Below are 18,580 nucleotides of genomic sequence, written 5' to 3'. Positions count from 1 at the left end.
ATCCCCTCGCTATGTTTTTGTTCAATGGTGCATCTCGAACGACATAGGAAAGCTAAGCCAGCACAACTGAAATCGAGCCTGTGGAAACCAAGGTGCAGAAAGCGAACGGTGATGGACTTGACGACAAGGTGGGTAGGTGGGTGGGTGGTGGAGAGGCCAGATTGTATAGAAAGGGGCCATGGAAATTAATTTCTATGGGGAAAAACTATCTGCGCGTTGTCGCGTCTTCTCCCCTTCCACGATCGGAGTTCATTGACGTTCCACAACCTCCCCTCCACCAAGACTCTCTCGTATGTTGCTCGACCGATTCACCGAAGCGGCGGCCAGATCCTGATCAAGTCAGTCCAGACCTCTCCTCCCTGCGACCTCCTCCCTTACCGTTCGTTTCCTTGCCTCAACCAAACAAGAATGACCGGATCACTCTCCTTCAGCGGCTTAGATACTGGTCGCGGAGAGCAGCCGCCCTCGACCAATTCTACAAGCAAGGGATAGCGCAGACCGGGCACAATCACAAGGGATATGTGGTCCTCTTCAAACGTCTCCTCGACGAGTACTTCCAGCGCCTGCACAGTTCATGACCGATGCATTCCGATGCCTCAGCTGAAGACTCGGTGACATTGCACGTTGGGTATCACTCAGACCGTTCCAAACGAGGGAGGAGCCACTACGACGCGACCGTCTCTGATCGCAGCTACATTGCTTGTCACCGCCTTCACATGACGACCATTCCCACGGGCAAACAGCATCATTACAGAGGGCAATGTCGCACCACTATTAATTTCTCGCTGAGTCCTCGTTCAGAAGCTCATCCATCCATCTTGACGAGCGACAACCCTGCCCTTGATCCCTTCGGAACAGAAACACCTCCGTCAAGCCCAGGGATTCGCACCTGGCACTCCCTGCGACGCACAAATCATTCCAAGATGTGCAAGACCGAAGCGTTCAAATCTCACACCTGCCCACATCACTGGATGAGCATCGTCAAACCATGTGGGCCCGAAGCGTCCTTCAAGAACCAGGCTCACCAATACACTCCGGCACGGAGCGCCTGGAAAAGACTGGTGCAACCAGAATACCTCTCTGCGCCGGCCAAGAGCTGTCCGAATTGCAATCTGAAGGGGGACTACGATGCAGACAAGACACGAATCATTCTCAGGAACCCCGGCGAGGCAGGCAATCTGGGCAATGGATACAACATGACCGATGGACGGGGGAGGGTGACCCCAGCGAACCATTACACGAGACATGGTCGGCCAATGTCATATGCTCCGACAGGGTTTCATACCAATGGCCAGTGGCAACAGGCTGGGTGCTGTACTGTGATGTGAGGCAGAGCGCATAGAGGTTTTGTCTCTGCGGCGAGCACAGGAGCGAGCTGGAGGGAAGGGTGTATATTCAGCTAGCCAGGAGCCATATCATTCTCTGAGCCTTCTCTCTCTCCTTTCTTCTCGTTGACCACTTCCCATATGTGCATATGGCATCATCATCCACGGAACCGTTTCCGCTGCGCAGTTATAAGTCGGACATGACCAACGCCTCCCTCTCCTCGTTGATCGATCACGCAATCGCCCCTCTCGATTGGATCAACCGTTGAACCCCTCCCTCGCATTCGGAGATGCCCTGTAGACACCACAGGATGTGCCTACGGTAGGCATTCGCTCGCTATAATACGTGAATGGAATGGGGCATGAGGTCAATCAACAGGCACGAGGACCATCACGGGAGCAGGACGACAGGGATGGTTTTTTTTTCTTCTCGTCTCTCCTCTTCTTCTCATCACTGTCTTGACTTGATCCTCGTGCCCTCTCCATTCTCAATTCCTGTTCACCATCCTGTAGAACAGAGTTCTTGAGAGAAAGGAAACCACGACATCTAGACTTGACCAGCACTCGCTGACCATGGCTCCCATAGCAGTTGAACCGTCTCACCCTCCTCCTTCGACAATGCCCTCGAAGTCCACGCCGCCGGTCGACCTGTCCATCTTCCCCGACGGGTTCAAGACCTCCGGCCAACACCCTCCGCTCTACGACCAGCTGTACCCGTACGCAGCGTTTCCCAAATCCATCTCCGGCCCCACGGTATGGTCGAACGAAGACTACGCCTCGCACCCGGAGACGTGGACGCACGTCTTCTCGGACGCTGAGATCAACGAACTCTCGTCCGCGGCCGACAACTTCATGGCCCAGGGCCTGCCCCTGACGGGGATCAATCCGTCGAACTTCCCGCTGCCCAGCATGGCCGCGGCATTGAAGTTGATGCGCAACGAACTCCTCAACGGCAAGGGCTTCATCCTGTACAAGGGCTTCCCCGTGAAGCAATGGGGCTCACACAAGGCTGCGGTGGCGTACATGGGACTGGGCACGTACATCGGGTACCCGGTGTCGCAGAACGGCCGGGGTCACATCCTGGGCCACGTCAAGGACCTGGGCGAGGACAGCACGCAGATCGACAAGGTGCGCATCTACCGCACCAACGCGCGACAGTTCTTCCACGCTGACGACTCGGACGTGGTCGGGCTGCTGTGCATCGCCCGTGCCGAGGAGGGCGGCGAGTCCGACGTGGCCTGCGTCCACCACGTCTGGAACATCCTGCAGGCCGAGCACCCCGACGTGGCCGAGCTGCTGACCCAGCCCGTGTGGTACTTTGACCGCAAGGGCGAGGTGTCCCAGGGGGAGGAACCCTACATCCGCACCAGCGTCTTCTACCTCGAGACGCCGGCCGAGGGCCACGAACAGCGCGTCTACTGCAAATGGGACCCGTACTACGTGCGCAGCCTGACGCGCTTCTCGGACAAGGGCATCATCCCGCCGCTGTCCCCGGCCCAGGTGCACGCGCTCGAGACGCTGGAGAACGTGTGCCAGCGCGTCAAGCTGCACATGATCCTCGAGGTCGGCGACATCCAGTTCCTCTCCAACTGCCACATCCTGCACGCCCGCACCGCCTACCGGGACTACCCCCCCGACAGCGGCATGCCGCGCCGCCACCTGATGCGGCTGTGGTTGAGCACGCCCGTCAGCGAGGGCGGATGGAGACTGCCGTTCCACGACGCCGACGAGCGGAAGAGAGGCGGCATTCAGGTGGATGACACGAGGCCGGTCGCGAGACTGGATGCAGATTGATTGAGTTCGGCTGTTTCCCCCGGGGTTGGGGAGGAGGGCTGTGCGTGCATATATATATACATACCTACATAGAGAGAGGATGAATTTGCAGGGGTGAATTCAATTCTGGAACGTTTTGGAAGAAACGTATAGACGAACATACACACGAACGATATTTCCTGGCTCATTCGACTCCCACACGCAGGTAGAGGGCTTGTCATCGAGCACTGACTCTGGATGGATGTACTGCTGGTACAAGTGGTACATATCAACACCATGCACCTCACCTACCTCGATCCTCGATCTGAGATTTCCCTCCCACTGGCTATTTTCTGCCAGAGCGAGCCCTGCATCCGTCTGTTGTATGACGAATGACTGGGCACAATACTGTATGTAGACGTGACTCGATATCCCCGGGGCCGACTTACTATTAGCACCATGGCACGCCGCCTGAGCGCGATCGGCAACCCCATTAGCATGAGATAATAATGATAATACCACACCGGTGGCCGAGGAGGGAAAATGCACCGTTTTCCCTTTCGGAATATGCCTGCTGTACATACATAATAGTACAGTATTATTAGCACTGAGTATTTCTCGAGAACAGCTAGCTACCTACCCCTGAGCCGGTTCCCGGTCAGCATAAAAGCACGGACGGCTTGGATCTCAAATGCAAGCATGGTTTTTTTGGTGTGCAGGGGGAGACACTTCCATCTGGACCACTGTGTTTTGACGCGACAGATCGAGATGGCGGCGTGACTGGAGACCGGGCGGGTCACAGGGAGCTCTTGAGTGGGTACAGAGAGCGTTGAGATGGCTGGCTTGAAAGGGAGGCAGGTGTCTGTGTGTGTGTGTGTGTGTGTGAACAGAAACCCTTTTGGGAGAATGGTAGGCAGGTAGTAAGTCGGTCTTGACCAAAAGCTCGGGATCAGGTCATCCCACCCTCGTGGACTCCGGCATGGCGGCTGATCGTCTTGAGGAGTAGTGAAGACCATTATTGGACCAAGCGCCGTAACAGTAATAATATTAATAGAGGAGAAAGAAGTCCGCCATCATGACATGCGGCACCGAGAGGGCGCCCAACCCCCCTAGCTCCAAGCCCTACCGAACGTTAAAGACGAAGTACGGCATGCGGATACGCCCTTCCGTGCTGTGGCTTCTCTGAGGGTACAGTAGGTAATCTGCCCGCGTCAAAACCCGGGCTCGGGGTTGAGCGCATGGTCGATCTTCATGTGTGCTCCACCTGCCCTTCGCAGGGGAAGAGCAGGCATCGGTGTCTCGCAGTTGTTGGATAGATAGAATGCGTGCCCACCCCGCCCATGCAACAGAGATATTCTAGGGCAGAGACCATCCTGGACGTTCGTGATGCATTCCTCCAGGAGGTGTGACCCGATCGGAGCAGGCTCTCAGATGAGTGAGCAAGCCCGATCGCCTCGTGGTCCCAGGCGTTGGGCCACGACTCGATTCGACGTTGCAAGCTTCCTGGATCTGGTAGCTTGACATGCGCGATGACAAAGACTGGTGAGGCGTCAGAGTAGGACCGAGGTCGCCATGCAGCTTGATTGGGTGTCTTCCTTTCCCTGGAACGCCAAATGCAGAACGCCTCGGGGGGGGAAACCAGAACGCGGGCGCCGCCGTAGACGATGATGGCAGGGGGCATTATCTCAACCGAGTAATTGCAGTCCGCGTCCCGCTATACTGAGTGTAGGCATCCCACGTCTCCTCCAACCAAAGAGGCTTCCCCATGTCCTCTCGGGGGTCGCCAGTGGTGCATCATGAGTCTTTGGGGGTTAATCAGTCCTCATAGGGCCAGGTCGCCTACTCCTACCCAAAACGCGCAAAGGGCCGTCCCCGTCTCATTGGACCTCTGGGACATCGGGCTCTGGCTGGACGAATGAACTGAGTTCGGGGTTCGCGCCTTGAGTGTTGGCTTTGCTTGGTTGGTCTGGGGTGGATTGGCACTGCTCTGTGTGCTCTCTCACCAGTGGCCTGTCCCTTGCAGCAGGGCCCCAATTCGACCACGACTCGCTTACTCGAAAACTCTCCTGGGGTCCCTCGTCTAGCACTGGGTTTTGGGGGGCATGGTGTGAGTGGTGGTGGCTGGGTTTCGACCCTGCATATTTTTCCGGGCGGATTATCTTCTTCCGGAGCTGACTTGGATAGCATCGCGATTCATCCACCGCGGCATCAAGCAACCATTGCTGTGTTACTCTCTTTTGGGAGGTAGTGACCGATCATGAGGTATCCCCTGCCCATCTTTCGCGTGCATACACAGGCAAGATGCTCTGACGCAACATGTCCACGCTCCCAAGACACTCGGCTGCGGACGAGGTGCTAAGATTAGCGGATATTCAGCGCGGGCCTCCCGGTCCCTCTCGTCTTCAACATGTCCATATATTGTTGCGAGTGTCCGGTCCAGTTGGAAAGCACCGTGGACAAACATGCTCGGGCTCCGAAAGGGATGGATCGTTCCAGCGACCGTGACCCGAGGCAGGTTCCCAGGACAAACCCATTGTTTCCCCCACCCCGACAGCGAGAAGATGAGGAACAGGAGTCACACCGACGACGGCAGTCTCTCCATGGACGGCCCGCGGCACAACAGCAACGACAACAACAACAACAACAGATACCACTCCATCGTCGCAGCAGCTCGGTGCGATCTAACCTCGAAGTTGCTCCACTGGGGACTCCCGGGGCGCACGAGTTGTCGACCTCGCCCTTTCCTCTGCCTGGAAACAGCTTCGTCCAACGTGCGATCCAATACTGTATGGTCGATCTCCCCCCCTCAGATGAGCAAGGCTAATGTTCGCCTTCGGTCCAGATGTCAAGCAGTACTCTCCGACGACGGTTCAGCGTCCTCATTTTGTGGGCGTTGGCCCGGATCTGACCCTGTTGCGTGATTACATTCCCTTCATCATGAACGATCGTATGACCTTCTCGGCAGTGGTTGCCATGGCCTCCTTCGGTGCCAACATAGCCGCCACTGGTAGTCGCGAGGCTCCCTCGGAATCTCTGAGGTTCTATCAGTCGGCTGTTTCATTGGTCCGCGGGAGGTTGGCCAATGAGTCGCAGCAGGCCAGTGATGCCCTCATCGTGACCCTAGCCAACCTGTGCGCGTTTGAGGTGAGCAGACGCTCTTCCGGAACTCGTCTTGTGTAATCAGCCTACTGATTCCGTGATGCTTAACCCTGTAGGCCTTGTCGGGAAACTATGAGGCGGTTGACATGCATACACTGGGTATCAAGCAAGTGGTCAGTCTTCGTGGTGGCGTGAGCCAATTAGGTACTTCTCCCGCTCAATCACTCGGTCATTTGCACGTACCACTCTGACCAGAGGCAGGTTTCGAGGGATTTCTGAAGACCGTGGCGACTGCGTAAGTGCTATTTTGGTTCTGACAGGACGTTGGGTCCAAAACACACATGACTAATCCATGACCGATGCTTCCTTTGTCTCTCCAGGTGGCAGAACTTTTATGCAGCTCGACACTCTGTCTCCCTGACCGATCCGCGCTTCTTTCCTGAGGATGGCATCTTCACCTACCCCGAACATCCCTTCGACCCCGAGTTGTGTGATGTGATTTCCCGGTTTCCCTCTGGACTGACCGACATCGCCTTGTCGGGCATGCTGAGTCATCAGATCATCAACCTGGTCGCCCATGTCAACAGCTGGGTCCAGGAGGTGAATGTCTCTCTCAAAGATTCGGACGTATACAGCCTGCATGATTTGTCCCAGAGTTCTCGCAACGTCACCCTGTGCGGCGAGTTCCTGCACAAGCGAGGATTGACCATGGCCGAGCAGCTCCTCGTTCTGGCACTGACCGCCTTCTGCTATTCCACCGACTCGACACGCGCCATGTTTTACCTGACCAATGCTTTCCTCCAGCTTCGTTGCAAGCACATGCGGACGCAGTATATTGAGGTGACGGAGAGAAACGAGGCATTTATCACATGGGTGTCGACCATGCTGCTTGCCACGTTCGAACCATCAGCGCAGCCTTGGTTTTTGGGCCTGTCAATCCTGCGAGCGCGACCGACCCTGCGAGACTGGCAGGCCAACGTCAGGATTTCCGAGAACTTTTTCTGGAACGATGGTCTCTCGCTGAGGTTAGCAGCGAAGCTCGGCCACCTCCGAGGAACAGAACGCCAGGGTCAGGGCTGATCCTGCAGAACTTGAGGATGTTCCCTTTGATGCAGATGATACCCGGTGACGCCATGAGAATGTGGAGATATCATCATCTCGATCACGCACAGATTCGACGGGGCCAGCTGACAGTCCAAGACCAGCCATCCGTCCAACATCACTCGCTCACCTTGGCAGTTCACAGAGAGTTGCCCAATGGGGTTCCATATAATTCGCCAGTCAATATCCTCATCTGGGAGGAGCATAACACCAAACTCTCTCATTCATCCAGATCCTCCACGTGGGGCCGATGCAGCGCTCACTCGCTCCACACAGACGCAACAGAACCGGCAGAAGGTCTTTGCTGGAGATAGCCACCGAAAATCAATCAACAGAACAAAGTGGCACTGTGCGAGGGGTTATCGAAGGCTGACACGGCTCTTTCTTGTGTTACTGTTGAGGCACGCGTTACGGCGGCGCGAGGTAAACAATTTTCCATTTCCGGCTAGGCGCAGCCAAGCCTTACATAATTCTGGCTTGGCATGTAATGGGGACGTCGTCGACACGTTCAAGCGCGTTCCATGTCTTGTTCTCTGTATGTATGAATCTACACTCGCTACATAGCTCTCTCGGTACATTTTCCTCAGGCAATAATTGGAACTGCCATCACGAGGCAACCCGACACTGAAGCTCCTAATATGGAATCACCATGTCTACATCGATAATGCCCACGTCCCGTACGGTAGACGGAGTCTTCGCATCGGTCTTCCCGCCTTCGGTCGTCAAGCCCCCCAAGAACCGTCGCCGTTTCGCGCCCAGGACCCTTGCAACCATCCCGGAGATCCAGACTTCCTTACACCAGCACCTGAGGGTCCTTCTCGGAATCGGTGACGAGACCTTCGTCTATGGCCAGGAGCAATGGGTGTCCAATGCTGGCTTTCCCTTCCACAGCCACCTCGATTCCTGTCCGCCACTCGACGAGCTCAGGAAGCCGACAGCAACTGACCATGCTACCCAGATCAGCAGAGAGGCACAGTCTCCCATCTGGACTATGCTTGCGGGTTGGGGCGCGACGGTCGGTGCAGAGACCGTGGTCAAGCTCCTCGCGTCGGTACTGAATGAATTGATGACCGAGTTTGTGACCTGGTCCTACGCCGGAATCTACCGTCAAGAGCTGCACCTTCACCTCGAGTTTTGGGTAGAACATTTGTTTTCCCGGATTGCACGCAAGGTGCTCGTTTGCCTGGACGAAAAGTTGGAATCACAAACTCTCCCGGAGACAGAGGTGAGGAAATGGATGGATATGGCGACCGCCCGTCTCGGCGCTCTCCGCGTCGATGAGCTCTTCGACGTCATCGTGGAGTGGGACGCTACCGCACCCGCAATCGAGGACTTGCGCCATTTCACGACAAACCCGATGACAAGAGGGTACTTGGCGCACAACTTTGCCAATGTCCTGCAAGCACGTCTTCTCCACCCTGGCGCATCGACCATCGAGATCCTACAATTCTATATTTCCATCATCCGCTCGTTTCGCATCCTCGACCCACGAGGAGTCCTCCTCGATCGAGTCATAAGGAGACTCCGTCGCTACGTCCGAGAGCGAGACGATACCGCCAAGGTGATTGTGGGCGGACTGCTGGCAGACGTATCACCGGACGAAGAAGGGCGGCCGCCACCGTCCGACCCGACCGTCCTGACAGAACTCGCTCGTGAATTGACCAGCCACACCGCACGAGACAATGGGCCGGATGACGGTGAATTTGACTGGAACAACATGGAGTGGATTCCCGACCCCATCGACGCCGCCCCAGACTACTCGAAATCCAACAAACCCACAGATGTAATCGGTAGTTTCGTTACACTGTTTGAAACCAAGGACGTCTTTGTCAAGGAGCTTCAAGCCGGGATGGCGGAGAGGCTTCTCAAGAACAAAGCCCACTTCCACGAGGAAGTCGGTATGCTGGAGCATTTGAAGATACGTTTCGGAGACTCGGGACTGCTCGTGTGTGAAGTGATGCTGCGGGATGTAGTGGATTCGAAGAAAGTGGATAAAGTCATCAGGAGGGAGTTGGAAATGCAACAAGCGAAGACAGGACGCGACCCCACGGACGGGGATGACGGGGTCCAGATTCACGCAAGGATCCTCTCCCGCCTGTTCTGGCCGGCCATGCCCGATCAGTCATTTAACGTCCCACCCGCGGTGATGGAGGAGCAAAGAAAGTACGAACAGGGCTTTAAGGCTCTGAAGCAGTTGCGCAAGTTGACCTGGATCAATAGTATTGGTCAGGTGGAGGTTGACTTGGAATTGGAGGACCGTACGTACCACGAGGAAGTCTTTCCATGGCAAGCGACCGTCATCTACGCGTTCCACGATGAAGGTGTCGGAAGTGCCGGGCAGCCGGTGAGAAAGACCGTGACGGAACTTGCCTCGGAGCTTGCCATGTCTCAAGCCCTCGTTCGGTCGGCCTGCATGTTCTGGGCTTCCAAACGCGTCCTCACTGAAGCCTCGCCGAACACCTTCGCTGTTCTTGAAAAGCTCCCCAGCGGAGCCGACGCCGCCGACGACACGCCGATGGGCGAAGCTGGTGCATCCGCCAACCACCGATCCAACAGAAATTTCGCCGCCGCACAAGCAGCCGCTCTGGCCGCGGCTACAAGGGAGGCCGAGGAAGCAGAACGCAAGCAAAAGATGGCCATGTATCAACGATTCATTGTCTCGATGCTCACGAACCAGGGCGGCATGCCGCTGGCCCGGATCTCGATGATGTTGTCCATTGTGGTGCCGGGCGGGTTCCCTTATAGTAATGAGGAATTGAAGGAGTTTCTGGCGTCCATGGTCAAGGAAGATGCGTTGGAAGTAGGCAATGCGGGTATTTATCGAGCCAAGACTTGAGGACGATGACCTATGATTACGAACTGACGAAGACGAACGGGGAGACGGCGATGAGGCGTGGACTTCCCACGGCGAACAGACATGCGGTTCCTGCGGTTGTCGTTGTGGCAGCTGTTGATGATACGATGGATGGGCAGCAGCGTTTGTTTGTGTGCATAGCAATAGTGGACGTGCCCCAAGAAGATCAAGGAGGCCTTGAGGCGACGACAAGCATTAGAATTACCAGAGAAGCGAACAGTGCCACGAGATGGGTTGGAGGAGCACCACCCAAGTCACTATCGATCATATTCTGCCTACATCGATACTCTATGCATGTCAACATCCATCCATAAAAAAGGGGGTGATAAACACTGTATTAAGCTTAATCCGAGGATACGCCGCCACACCCGTTGAAATTTTGACCTCCATATTCTTTGCCGTCGTTGTCCCAAGAACATAATCATAGTGATACCCCAATTCCCTTCATTGGTCTTTGCGTTACCGCGAAAGAAAGACAAAGAGAGAAAGAAAAAGACAGAGATAGAGAGAGATACCGTCTGTCTGGACCGTGTGGACCGTCGCAGGATATTCTCTCTCGTTATTGCTGTAGAAAGAAAAGAAAAGAAAAGCAAACAGGAACTAGCCACTACAAGAGACCAGAACCAGAACCAGAACCAGAGGAAAGCGAACACTCGACCCGAGACGCAGCAATGAGGTCGTGAAAAGCAGACAGAGAGGACTAGGAGATCCTGTCCTGTCCACTTCCTTTCTTTTCTTTCCATATCTTCTGATCGACCTACGAGGTCGAGGTCCGGGTCGAGAGACAGGCAGACACACAGACACACAGACACACAGATACACCCTAGAGCCTCGCGGCCCACGACGCGACACAGCAACAGCAATGCTCCCGACCCCGTCGACCTCGCACGTCTCGTACGACCTGATCTACGAGCCGGCCGAGGACTCGTACCTGTTTCTCGACACGCTCTCGTCGGCGTCGGAGACGGCGTGGCTGCGTTTGCGGTTTTGCTCCTCCTCCCCCCCGTGCTCCTCTTCTTCTTCTTCGGCGCAGCCAGAGCCAGAGCCAGAGCCAGAGCAACCCACCACCAGTTCCAGCTCCAGAACCAGAACCAGGACGACCGCACAGGCTAACAACAAGAGCCCACCGCCCCTCCTGGTCGAAGTCGGCCCCGGGTCCGGCGTCGTGGTGGCCTTTCTGGCCGCGCACGCGCCCGCCATCTTCGGCCGCCCCGTGCTCGGCCTGAGCGTCGACGTCAACCCGTACGCGTGCCGCGCCACGCGGACTACGGTCGAGAAGGCTCTCGGGGAAACTCAGGCGGCGGCGGCGGCGGAGATGACGACGACGACGCTGACGACGACGACGACAATAGACGAAAAGAACCCCTGGAGCAGGAGCAGGAGCAGGAGCATCTACCTCGCCTCCCTGAACGGCGACCTGGTCACGCCGCTGCGGTCCGGCGAAGTGGATGTGCTGGTCTTCAATCCGCCCTACGTCCCGACGGAGTCGGTTCCTGCTCCTCCTGCTCCCCCTCCTCCTCGAACTACTACTACCCCTCCTGCCGCTTCTCCCACGTTCGCGGACCAATCGCACCTCCTCGCGCTCTCCTACGCGGGCGGCCGCGACGGCATGGACGTCACGCGGCGCCTGCTGCGCCAGGTGCCCGCGGTGCTGAGCCCACGCGGCGTCGCCTACGTGCTCTTCTGCCGCGGGAACCGGCCCGACGAGGTCAAGCGGTGGATTCGCTCGTGGGGGTCGGGGTCGGAGTCGGAGTCGGAGTCAGAGGCAAACGATGGCGATGGCGACCACCACCACCACCACCAGCAAGGGCGGTGGCGCGCCGAGACCGTGGGCACCAGTGGCAAGACCGCCGGGTGGGAGAAGTTGGAGATTGTGAGGATATGGCGCGAAGAGGAGAACGGGAATGAATCAGTGAGTGAGTGAATGAATGAATGAATGACTGGACGAGGAAACCGAGGAGAGCGGCAGCGAGTGATGAGTGACCCGAGGGGACAGGACAAGAGTGTATCAGAAAGGTACGTGCTGTACACCACCCAAGAGACATACTGGTCGTGGACGTTTGTGATGTGATACTGTACAACGGAGAAGCGGCGAGCCACAACCACAACCACATCTTTTCACGCGATGCACCACGTTCTCGTGAAGTAAACAGCATGCAAAAACTATTATTATTAATTACTTTCGTCAACTCGTGCTGTGTGGCATTGTTTGTCCAACCAACGGGACGACAACTTTCGCTAAACAACTTCCTCGAGATCCCAGCCACATTTTTCTTCTGTGTCGAGATTTCGAGAGGGCTTTGTTTCTCTTCATGCTTGGTTTTTGTTTTCCCCCATCCATATGCAATCCAAGGCTGTGCAGGAAGGTAGGTAGCATAATTAAGGTACGCAATTCGCGAATGTTCGGTCGGAGGTGTTTCAGAGAGAGAGAGAGAGAGAGTGGGGCGACGATAAGTCGGTGAAATCAGTTGACGTTAATCAGAGGCACGAGAGAGAGAGGCACGAGAGGGAGAGGAACAGGTTGGCGGTCGACTGGTTGTTTGACCTGAAACCTTACAGAAGAGCCACAGCTCTGCCAATTCTGTTAGCATTTGAAATGGGACACCAACGGGGTTGATGGGAGATCTTACCCTGCAATACCCGCAACGACAGCAATTCCTCCAGGGAATTCAGGTCGGTATGCGGCGCCGGTAAAAGTCGCTGGAGCGACTGAGGTCGAGGCGGGAGCAACAGTCTCGGTTGGCGCCTGGGGCTGTCCATCGCTGATTTGAGTGACAGGGGCGCCCGTTGGTGCTTGGGGTTGACCATCACTGATCTGGCTGACAGGTGCACCGGTAGGAGCTTGCGGCTGTCCATCGCTGATCTGGGTCACTGGTGTCCCTGTAGGAGCTTGGGGCTGTCCGTCGCTGATCTGGCTGACGGGAGCACCCGTTGGTGCCTGGGGCTGTCCGTCGCTGATCTGGGTCACGGGAGTACCAGTAGGGGCCTGAGGCTGCCCATCACTGATCTGGCTGACGGGAGCACCAGTAGGGGCCTGAGGCTGTCCGTCGCTGATCTGGGTCACGGGAGTACCAGTAGGGGCCTGGGGTTGCCCATCACTGATCTGGCTGACCGGCGCACCAGTAGGGGCCTGAGGCTGGCCGTCACTGATCTGGGTCACTGGTGTCCCTGTAGCGGCCTGGGGTTGCCCGTCGCTGATCTGGGTCACTGGTGCTCCAGTAGGGGCCTGGGGTCTTGAGGAGGTTAGGAATGGAGGCGAGCAATAGAGAGAGCCCGGATTAAACTTACTGGCCATCGCTGATCTGGGACACCGGCGTTGCGGTGGGAACCTGTGGCTGTCCATCCGAGATTTGGGAGACAGGTACGCCAGTCGTTGCTTGCGGCCTACGAAATGTTAGTAAGGACTGCAGGTAGGACCAGGCGTGAGGGACAAGCATTGGTGAACTTACTGGCCGTCGCTGATCTGCGTGACAGGAACACCAGTGGTAGCCTGAGGTCTGCGAAGGGGTCAGCGAACACACGCTACGAAAGTAATACCACAAGAACACATGAGGCCGTGTTCTAGCTCAATGCGAGCATGTGCCGTCCGTACGATAACAATGATGGTAGGAGACACCACAAGAACCAAATCATGCCATAACAATGAGGGGTCACTTACTGTCCATCTGAGATCTGGGTAACGACCGCCGAAGTGACCTGGGGTTGGCCATCCGTGAGTTGAGTGACCGACGGGACGACAGTCGTGACTGCTGGTTGGCCATCATTTGCTTGTGTGGCTGGCGGAGCAGAGGATGCGATCAGAGCGTAGATATAGATTGGGACACAGTGGGGGGCCCAGTCCCGGTCGTACAGGTTATAGAATGATCCGCTCAGACATTGATACCAGATGGCAGAGCCACCCAACGCAAGGCTTGAGTTGGAGCAGAGAGAAAACCCGCTTGTGTAGATGGCCCCGGCCTGTGGAGGGTTGTCAAACTGGAATTGATAGTTGGAGGCAATATATCCAGTACGTCCGGCTTGATCTTTGAGGATCGAGTCCGCAAGAGTGAGGGTCAGGATGCCAGAATTTTGACGCTGAATACGAGTCAGTCCATCTGGCATGAATGCGAGTGACGCAGGGGGACCTACCTCGTGCAGGTCCCGTTTGGCTGAGGACGAGACATTCACCACAGTGATCTCGAAGCTGCCGCTATACGAGGGCTGGCAGCCCTCGGGAGCTGGAGACGATGGAGCAATTGCAGAGGTCACACCTTGCGGCATGGGTGAAGCCAGGACGGAGGCCGCCAAGGCCGTGAGAAGAGCGAATGTACGCATAGTTGCAGTGGGTGTAAGACGGGATGGCCTGTTGCTGACACGGCTACTCGATCTCAACGAGGGTGGGCAGACGCTGAAGCGAATGATCAGTGCCTTACCGAAGGATTTGGGAGTATACAATAAGCAACACTCTTGAGAGAAAAAGAAAGAAAGAAGATGAGCACCGGGCGGGACGGTTTTATGAAAGCACTGTGAAGACGGAAACTCGCCAGAGGAAGACATTCGAAGCCATCCTAGCGGTTCCCCTGGCAGTCGAATGAGAGTCAATGATACATCGAGAGGTCGTCCGTGACAGCCGGTCAGTGGATGGACGTTGATGTTAGTGTCGAGTGTTCAATGCACGTTCTCTCCACCATCTTTCCAGCACACCACTGTTCCAGGTGTAGCTTGAATCCAAAAGCGTTGTTTTTCCTTGCCGACCCCGCACCCAGTAGGCGGATGGTGTGGTCGCTTGGAGCGCCATTCGATGTCCACATCTTGGCGATCGTCGTGCCGCCGAGGAGCTCCCTGTTCGGGCGGGCTTCGTGTAATTCACATGTGTGCTGCATGTCAAAAAAAACTTTGATGGAGAGGTCACAGCCAGTCCTCACGGCGAAGGAGGACAGAAGAGAGCTTGCTGACCCACCCATCTGGTACCACCGAGATCAGTCAATGACGAAATAGACTCAGGACGCCGCTGCGAGAAGTGTGTAACATCTGAGACATGAAGCATCAGACGGTTGCATATGAAGCCTCTTTCGGGAACCTTGGTCGGCCAATTCGACTTAGCAAGGCGGGGAATGAGCTGGGGAGGGATCCTTAAGCTTTCGCATGGTGTGATTCCGACCTGTCAGCGATGTGGTCGGGGTTGAAGTTGCAGTTCCCGTTCAACGAGATGCGAGGTTGCGAGCCAGCACAGCCAGGGCGCCGAGTTGGGATGGCTATTGCCAGGTTGTGTCTCCTCATATTGACTGTTCCATCTCTTTTTGTGTTTCGCAATTCGCCCACAATCGAGCGGCAAATCTCACTTGGCTGCAAGGAGGGGAGCGAGTCGAGGGATGCATTAGTGTCATGTACGTTGAGGTGCAGTGTGAGAGTTGTGTGGAAAACCCCTCGTGATGCTTGGGTAGGCGCCTTCCCAATTGGGGCCTAGCGTGTTCACGTGCTCCGCGCATTCCGAAGTCGAGTGACAATCCCTCGGTACGAATTCTCCGTCCCCTCCTCGCTGAGAATGGTAGTATACGGTACATACGTGGATACACGACGTCATCAGCCGGCCTCGGCCCCAATGGGCGTCTGGATATCTACCGCCTGGGCGCCTCCCGCTTCCACTCACGGTTCCAGAAGTTCCTGCATCCATCGCATCTCCACCGCACTCACTCCACGGGCATAAGCCTTTGTCCCCGTGTACACGAATTCATTGTACATAATAGCTTCATACTTTCTTCGTTGGCTTCCAGAGGTAGATGAAGGCAGAGAGAACAACACGCTGCTTGGGTGGATCGCAACCACCTGGTTCGTGAGAATGGTACGATAACTCCCATCGGGGCAAAGCCGCGCCACGTTGGGGTGGAAGCCGGTCATAATGCACTTGAGGATGCGAGTGGGTAGAGTGGTCCTGTCGTGATCCCGCGGCGGATCAGCCTCCCGTGGTCCTTTCTCAACCGCTCTACTCTCGTTCTGGGTCTGGTGCCGGTATCGGTCCATCAGTGCAGTGAGTTGTTTCCTGACATCCATGGCGCCGCTCATAGCCCGGTGCGAAATGTGCCGCTCTTCACACCAGCGACGGCGATCTGTGTTTTCCGCCACATACGCCTGGACAGTGGCTAGGAGTGTGAGATGATCTCCCTCACGGCGGAAGAGTTGGCGCCGTGCTTGCTGGGCACGACCTTCCGGGGAGTCTTCCTCAACATCCGAGTCGCTGAGATGAGGTCTGACCACGTCGCCAGACGTTGTGGCAGATGGACGGTTGTGGATGTTGAGGAAGATGTTCTCGACACTCAACGCCGAAACAATGTCAATGATCTCTTCGACACAGCCATACGCTGGCTCGGCGCTGGCAAGCAGCACCCTCGCCAAACTCACAGGAAGGGGTAACACGCTCATCTCCCGTCCCAGCCGGGTAATCTGCCCACTCGAACTGTCCAATGCAGAGAGCTGAAGGAGGTGGATCATCGCCCTCTCGAGAGCCCGCCGTGGCGGAGAAGTTAGGAACGGGAACTCACCCAAGTTATCAATCGAGTGCGCCTTGAGTGTGAGAGCAAGCTGGCTAAGGTCGCAGCGCAGGATCTCGGGTTCGGTATCCTGGGCCAACTGGTAGAAATCTGCTTCGGTGTATAACCTGTATGCAGTTCCCGGTGCATCTCGTCCAGCTCGCCCAGAACGTTGATTCGCGGAGCTGCGAGAGATGGGGACGGTGAGGAGAGTGTCCAGGTTGAGGGAAGGGCGAAATAGTCGCTGCTTCGCCTTCCCCGTGTCTATTACATATCGAATCCCGGGCACCGTGATACTGGTCTCGGCGATATTCGTGGCTAATATGACCTTGCGTGTGAACTTGGGGGTTGGTTGGAAGACACGTTGTTGCATGTTCGAGGGCAAAGCAGCATAGAGAGGGAGGATGAGGAGTTTGGGGAGCGTCGCCGATTGCTTGGGATCTTCTTGAATCGAGAGTGACCATGAACTCACCAGGCTGAGGAGAGATTCGACGGTCTCTTGACCCGTGAGAAACACGAGAATATCGCCTGGTAGAGGGGCATGCGTGTGAATGTTTAGTATTCGCTGATATGCCGCATCAATGACATCGGGAACTGACGTTGGCGTATAGTTGATGGTCACAGGGTATTGACGGCCTTTGATGAAGAGTGATGTTGCTGTAGGAGGCACATGTCTGCCAGGGGTGTCTTTCGCGACGCCATGGCTCATGTCGGGGTCGAGCTTGCCTCTCGTTTCCGCAGCATCAATACCATTTTCTTGGTCAGAGAAACCAGACGATTCGCCATTTTCCTCACGGGACTTGCCATTGGCATTCGAAGGATCTTGGTGATTCTTCTGGCTCGTGCCGAAGAAGTGCTGAATTTTCTCCATGTCTGCCGTCGCACTCATGACCACGATCTTCAGTGCAACGCCACCCCTCCCATCCGTCTTATTTCTGAGCCCTTGCATCCGCCTGAGAAACCCAAGCACCAGATCCACATTGACGCCGCGCTCATGAACCTCGTCCACGACGACGGCAGAGTAGTCTTTCAACCAGGGATCCCGGAGCATTTCCTGCAGGAGCATCCCTTCGGTCAAGAACTTGATCCGGGTCGAGGGACTCGTGCTGTTCTCAAACCGCACCGAGTACCCGACTTGGGACGCCGGGCTCGAGTTGCCCAGCGGCGTGCCCATCTCCTCCGCCACGCGCCGGGCCAGGGAGATCGCGGCCACTCGTCGGGGTTGCGTGATGGCGATGCATCCTCCCACGTTGACCCCTACACCACCAACTTTCTTCGTCTTACACCAGGGTTCGTTCACCAGGAACTGTGGAATCTGCGTCGACTTGCCCGATCCCGTCTCTCCGACCAGCAGCAGCACATCGTGATCCCTGAGCTTCTGCCGTATTTGGTCGGCGTGGCTGTAGATGGGTAATTTTTGTCGGCCTGGCAGTAACAGACGAGCCCGCTCCTTCAAACTCGGGGTTTTGCTGCCGCTTCTGGGGCTGTCGTCCTTCGCTTGCCGCTCCTCGAAATCAACGGTCTTGCTTGTTGCAGTATTCCGCACAGTGCTGGACCGATGGCGTTCCAACTTGTCCTTGACGGATGCAGACTTCGAGGAGAAGGCCTCCGCCGCAGATCTCTTGATCCCTTTCTGCAGCATGGTCGCCTCTTGCTTCCGTCTGGGCGCTTGTTGCTGTTCTTATTCGAGTTCTTTACTAGACATGCGTAATGGTCGAGACATCAAAAGCGTCGAAACAAAAAGACATTGCAGATCCTATCATACCAGCCTGTTTTTTTGGGGGGGGGGGGGGGGGGGGTTGGTCAAAAATTGCAGACGATGGCGAAAGCAAAATTTATTTCCCTGCAGCCTCGTCGCGGTCTTCCCCAGGCTTGGCACGGAAATCAACTCCACATTCCACGGATTGACTTGGAAGTTGGTAACGAATAATATATTAACTTTC

General features: G+C 56.1%; 7 protein-coding genes across 7 annotated transcripts; 5 read left to right on the top strand and 2 right to left on the bottom strand.

Annotated features, from left to right (window-relative positions):
- Positions 1–923: 923 nt before the first annotated feature.
- On the top strand, positions 924–1,328 carry AYL99_07532 (hypothetical protein; the record flags this gene model as incomplete). The annotated part of the gene is made up of 1 exon (XM_018839041.1): positions 924–1,328. One exon carries the CDS (start codon positions 924–926, stop codon positions 1,326–1,328), a length of 405 nt encoding a protein of 134 aa, XP_018691809.1.
- A 570-nt stretch (positions 1,329–1,898) lies between these two features.
- Positions 1,899–3,119, top strand: AYL99_07531 (hypothetical protein; the record flags this gene model as incomplete). The annotated part of the gene is made up of 1 exon (XM_018839040.1): positions 1,899–3,119. One exon carries the CDS (start codon positions 1,899–1,901, stop codon positions 3,117–3,119), a length of 1,221 nt encoding a protein of 406 aa, XP_018691808.1.
- A 2,365-nt stretch (positions 3,120–5,484) lies between these two features.
- On the top strand, positions 5,485–7,271 carry AYL99_07530 (hypothetical protein; the record flags this gene model as incomplete). The annotated part of the gene is made up of 6 exons (XM_018839039.1): positions 5,485–5,863; positions 5,920–6,221; positions 6,293–6,380; positions 6,438–6,471; positions 6,557–7,201; positions 7,265–7,271. The coding sequence occupies 6 exons, from the start codon at positions 5,485–5,487 to the stop codon at positions 7,269–7,271; spliced, it is 1,455 nt and encodes a 484-aa protein (XP_018691807.1).
- A 655-nt stretch (positions 7,272–7,926) lies between these two features.
- Positions 7,927–10,113, top strand: AYL99_07529 (hypothetical protein; the record flags this gene model as incomplete). The annotated part of the gene is made up of 1 exon (XM_018839038.1): positions 7,927–10,113. The coding sequence occupies one exon, from the start codon at positions 7,927–7,929 to the stop codon at positions 10,111–10,113; it is 2,187 nt and encodes a 728-aa protein (XP_018691806.1).
- Positions 10,114–10,993: 880 nt separating this feature from the next.
- AYL99_07528 (hypothetical protein) lies at positions 10,994–12,055 on the top strand (the record flags this gene model as incomplete). The annotated part of the gene is made up of 1 exon (XM_018839037.1): positions 10,994–12,055. One exon carries the CDS (start codon positions 10,994–10,996, stop codon positions 12,053–12,055), a length of 1,062 nt encoding a protein of 353 aa, XP_018691805.1.
- A 629-nt stretch (positions 12,056–12,684) lies between these two features.
- Positions 12,685–14,445, bottom strand: AYL99_07527 (hypothetical protein; the record flags this gene model as incomplete). Its single annotated transcript, XM_018839036.1, has 6 exons — positions 12,685–12,703; positions 12,762–13,364; positions 13,420–13,515; positions 13,581–13,628; positions 13,790–14,205; positions 14,260–14,445. The coding sequence occupies 6 exons, from the start codon at positions 14,443–14,445 to the stop codon at positions 12,685–12,687; spliced, it is 1,368 nt and encodes a 455-aa protein (XP_018691804.1).
- Positions 14,446–15,756: 1,311 nt separating this feature from the next.
- AYL99_07526 (hypothetical protein) lies at positions 15,757–18,279 on the bottom strand (the record flags this gene model as incomplete). The annotated part of the gene is made up of 1 exon (XM_018839035.1): positions 15,757–18,279. The coding sequence occupies one exon, from the start codon at positions 18,277–18,279 to the stop codon at positions 15,757–15,759; it is 2,523 nt and encodes an 840-aa protein (XP_018691803.1).
- Positions 18,280–18,580: the final 301 nt, after the last annotated feature.

This window comes from Fonsecaea erecta (genome assembly GCF_001651985.1).
Source record: "Fonsecaea erecta strain CBS 125763 chromosome Unknown Scaff6, whole genome shotgun sequence".
Taxonomy (NCBI): domain Eukaryota; kingdom Fungi; phylum Ascomycota; class Eurotiomycetes; order Chaetothyriales; family Herpotrichiellaceae; genus Fonsecaea; species Fonsecaea erecta.
Note: the sequence above shows the minus strand (reverse complement) of the source record. Positions and strands in the feature narration are given on the sequence as shown.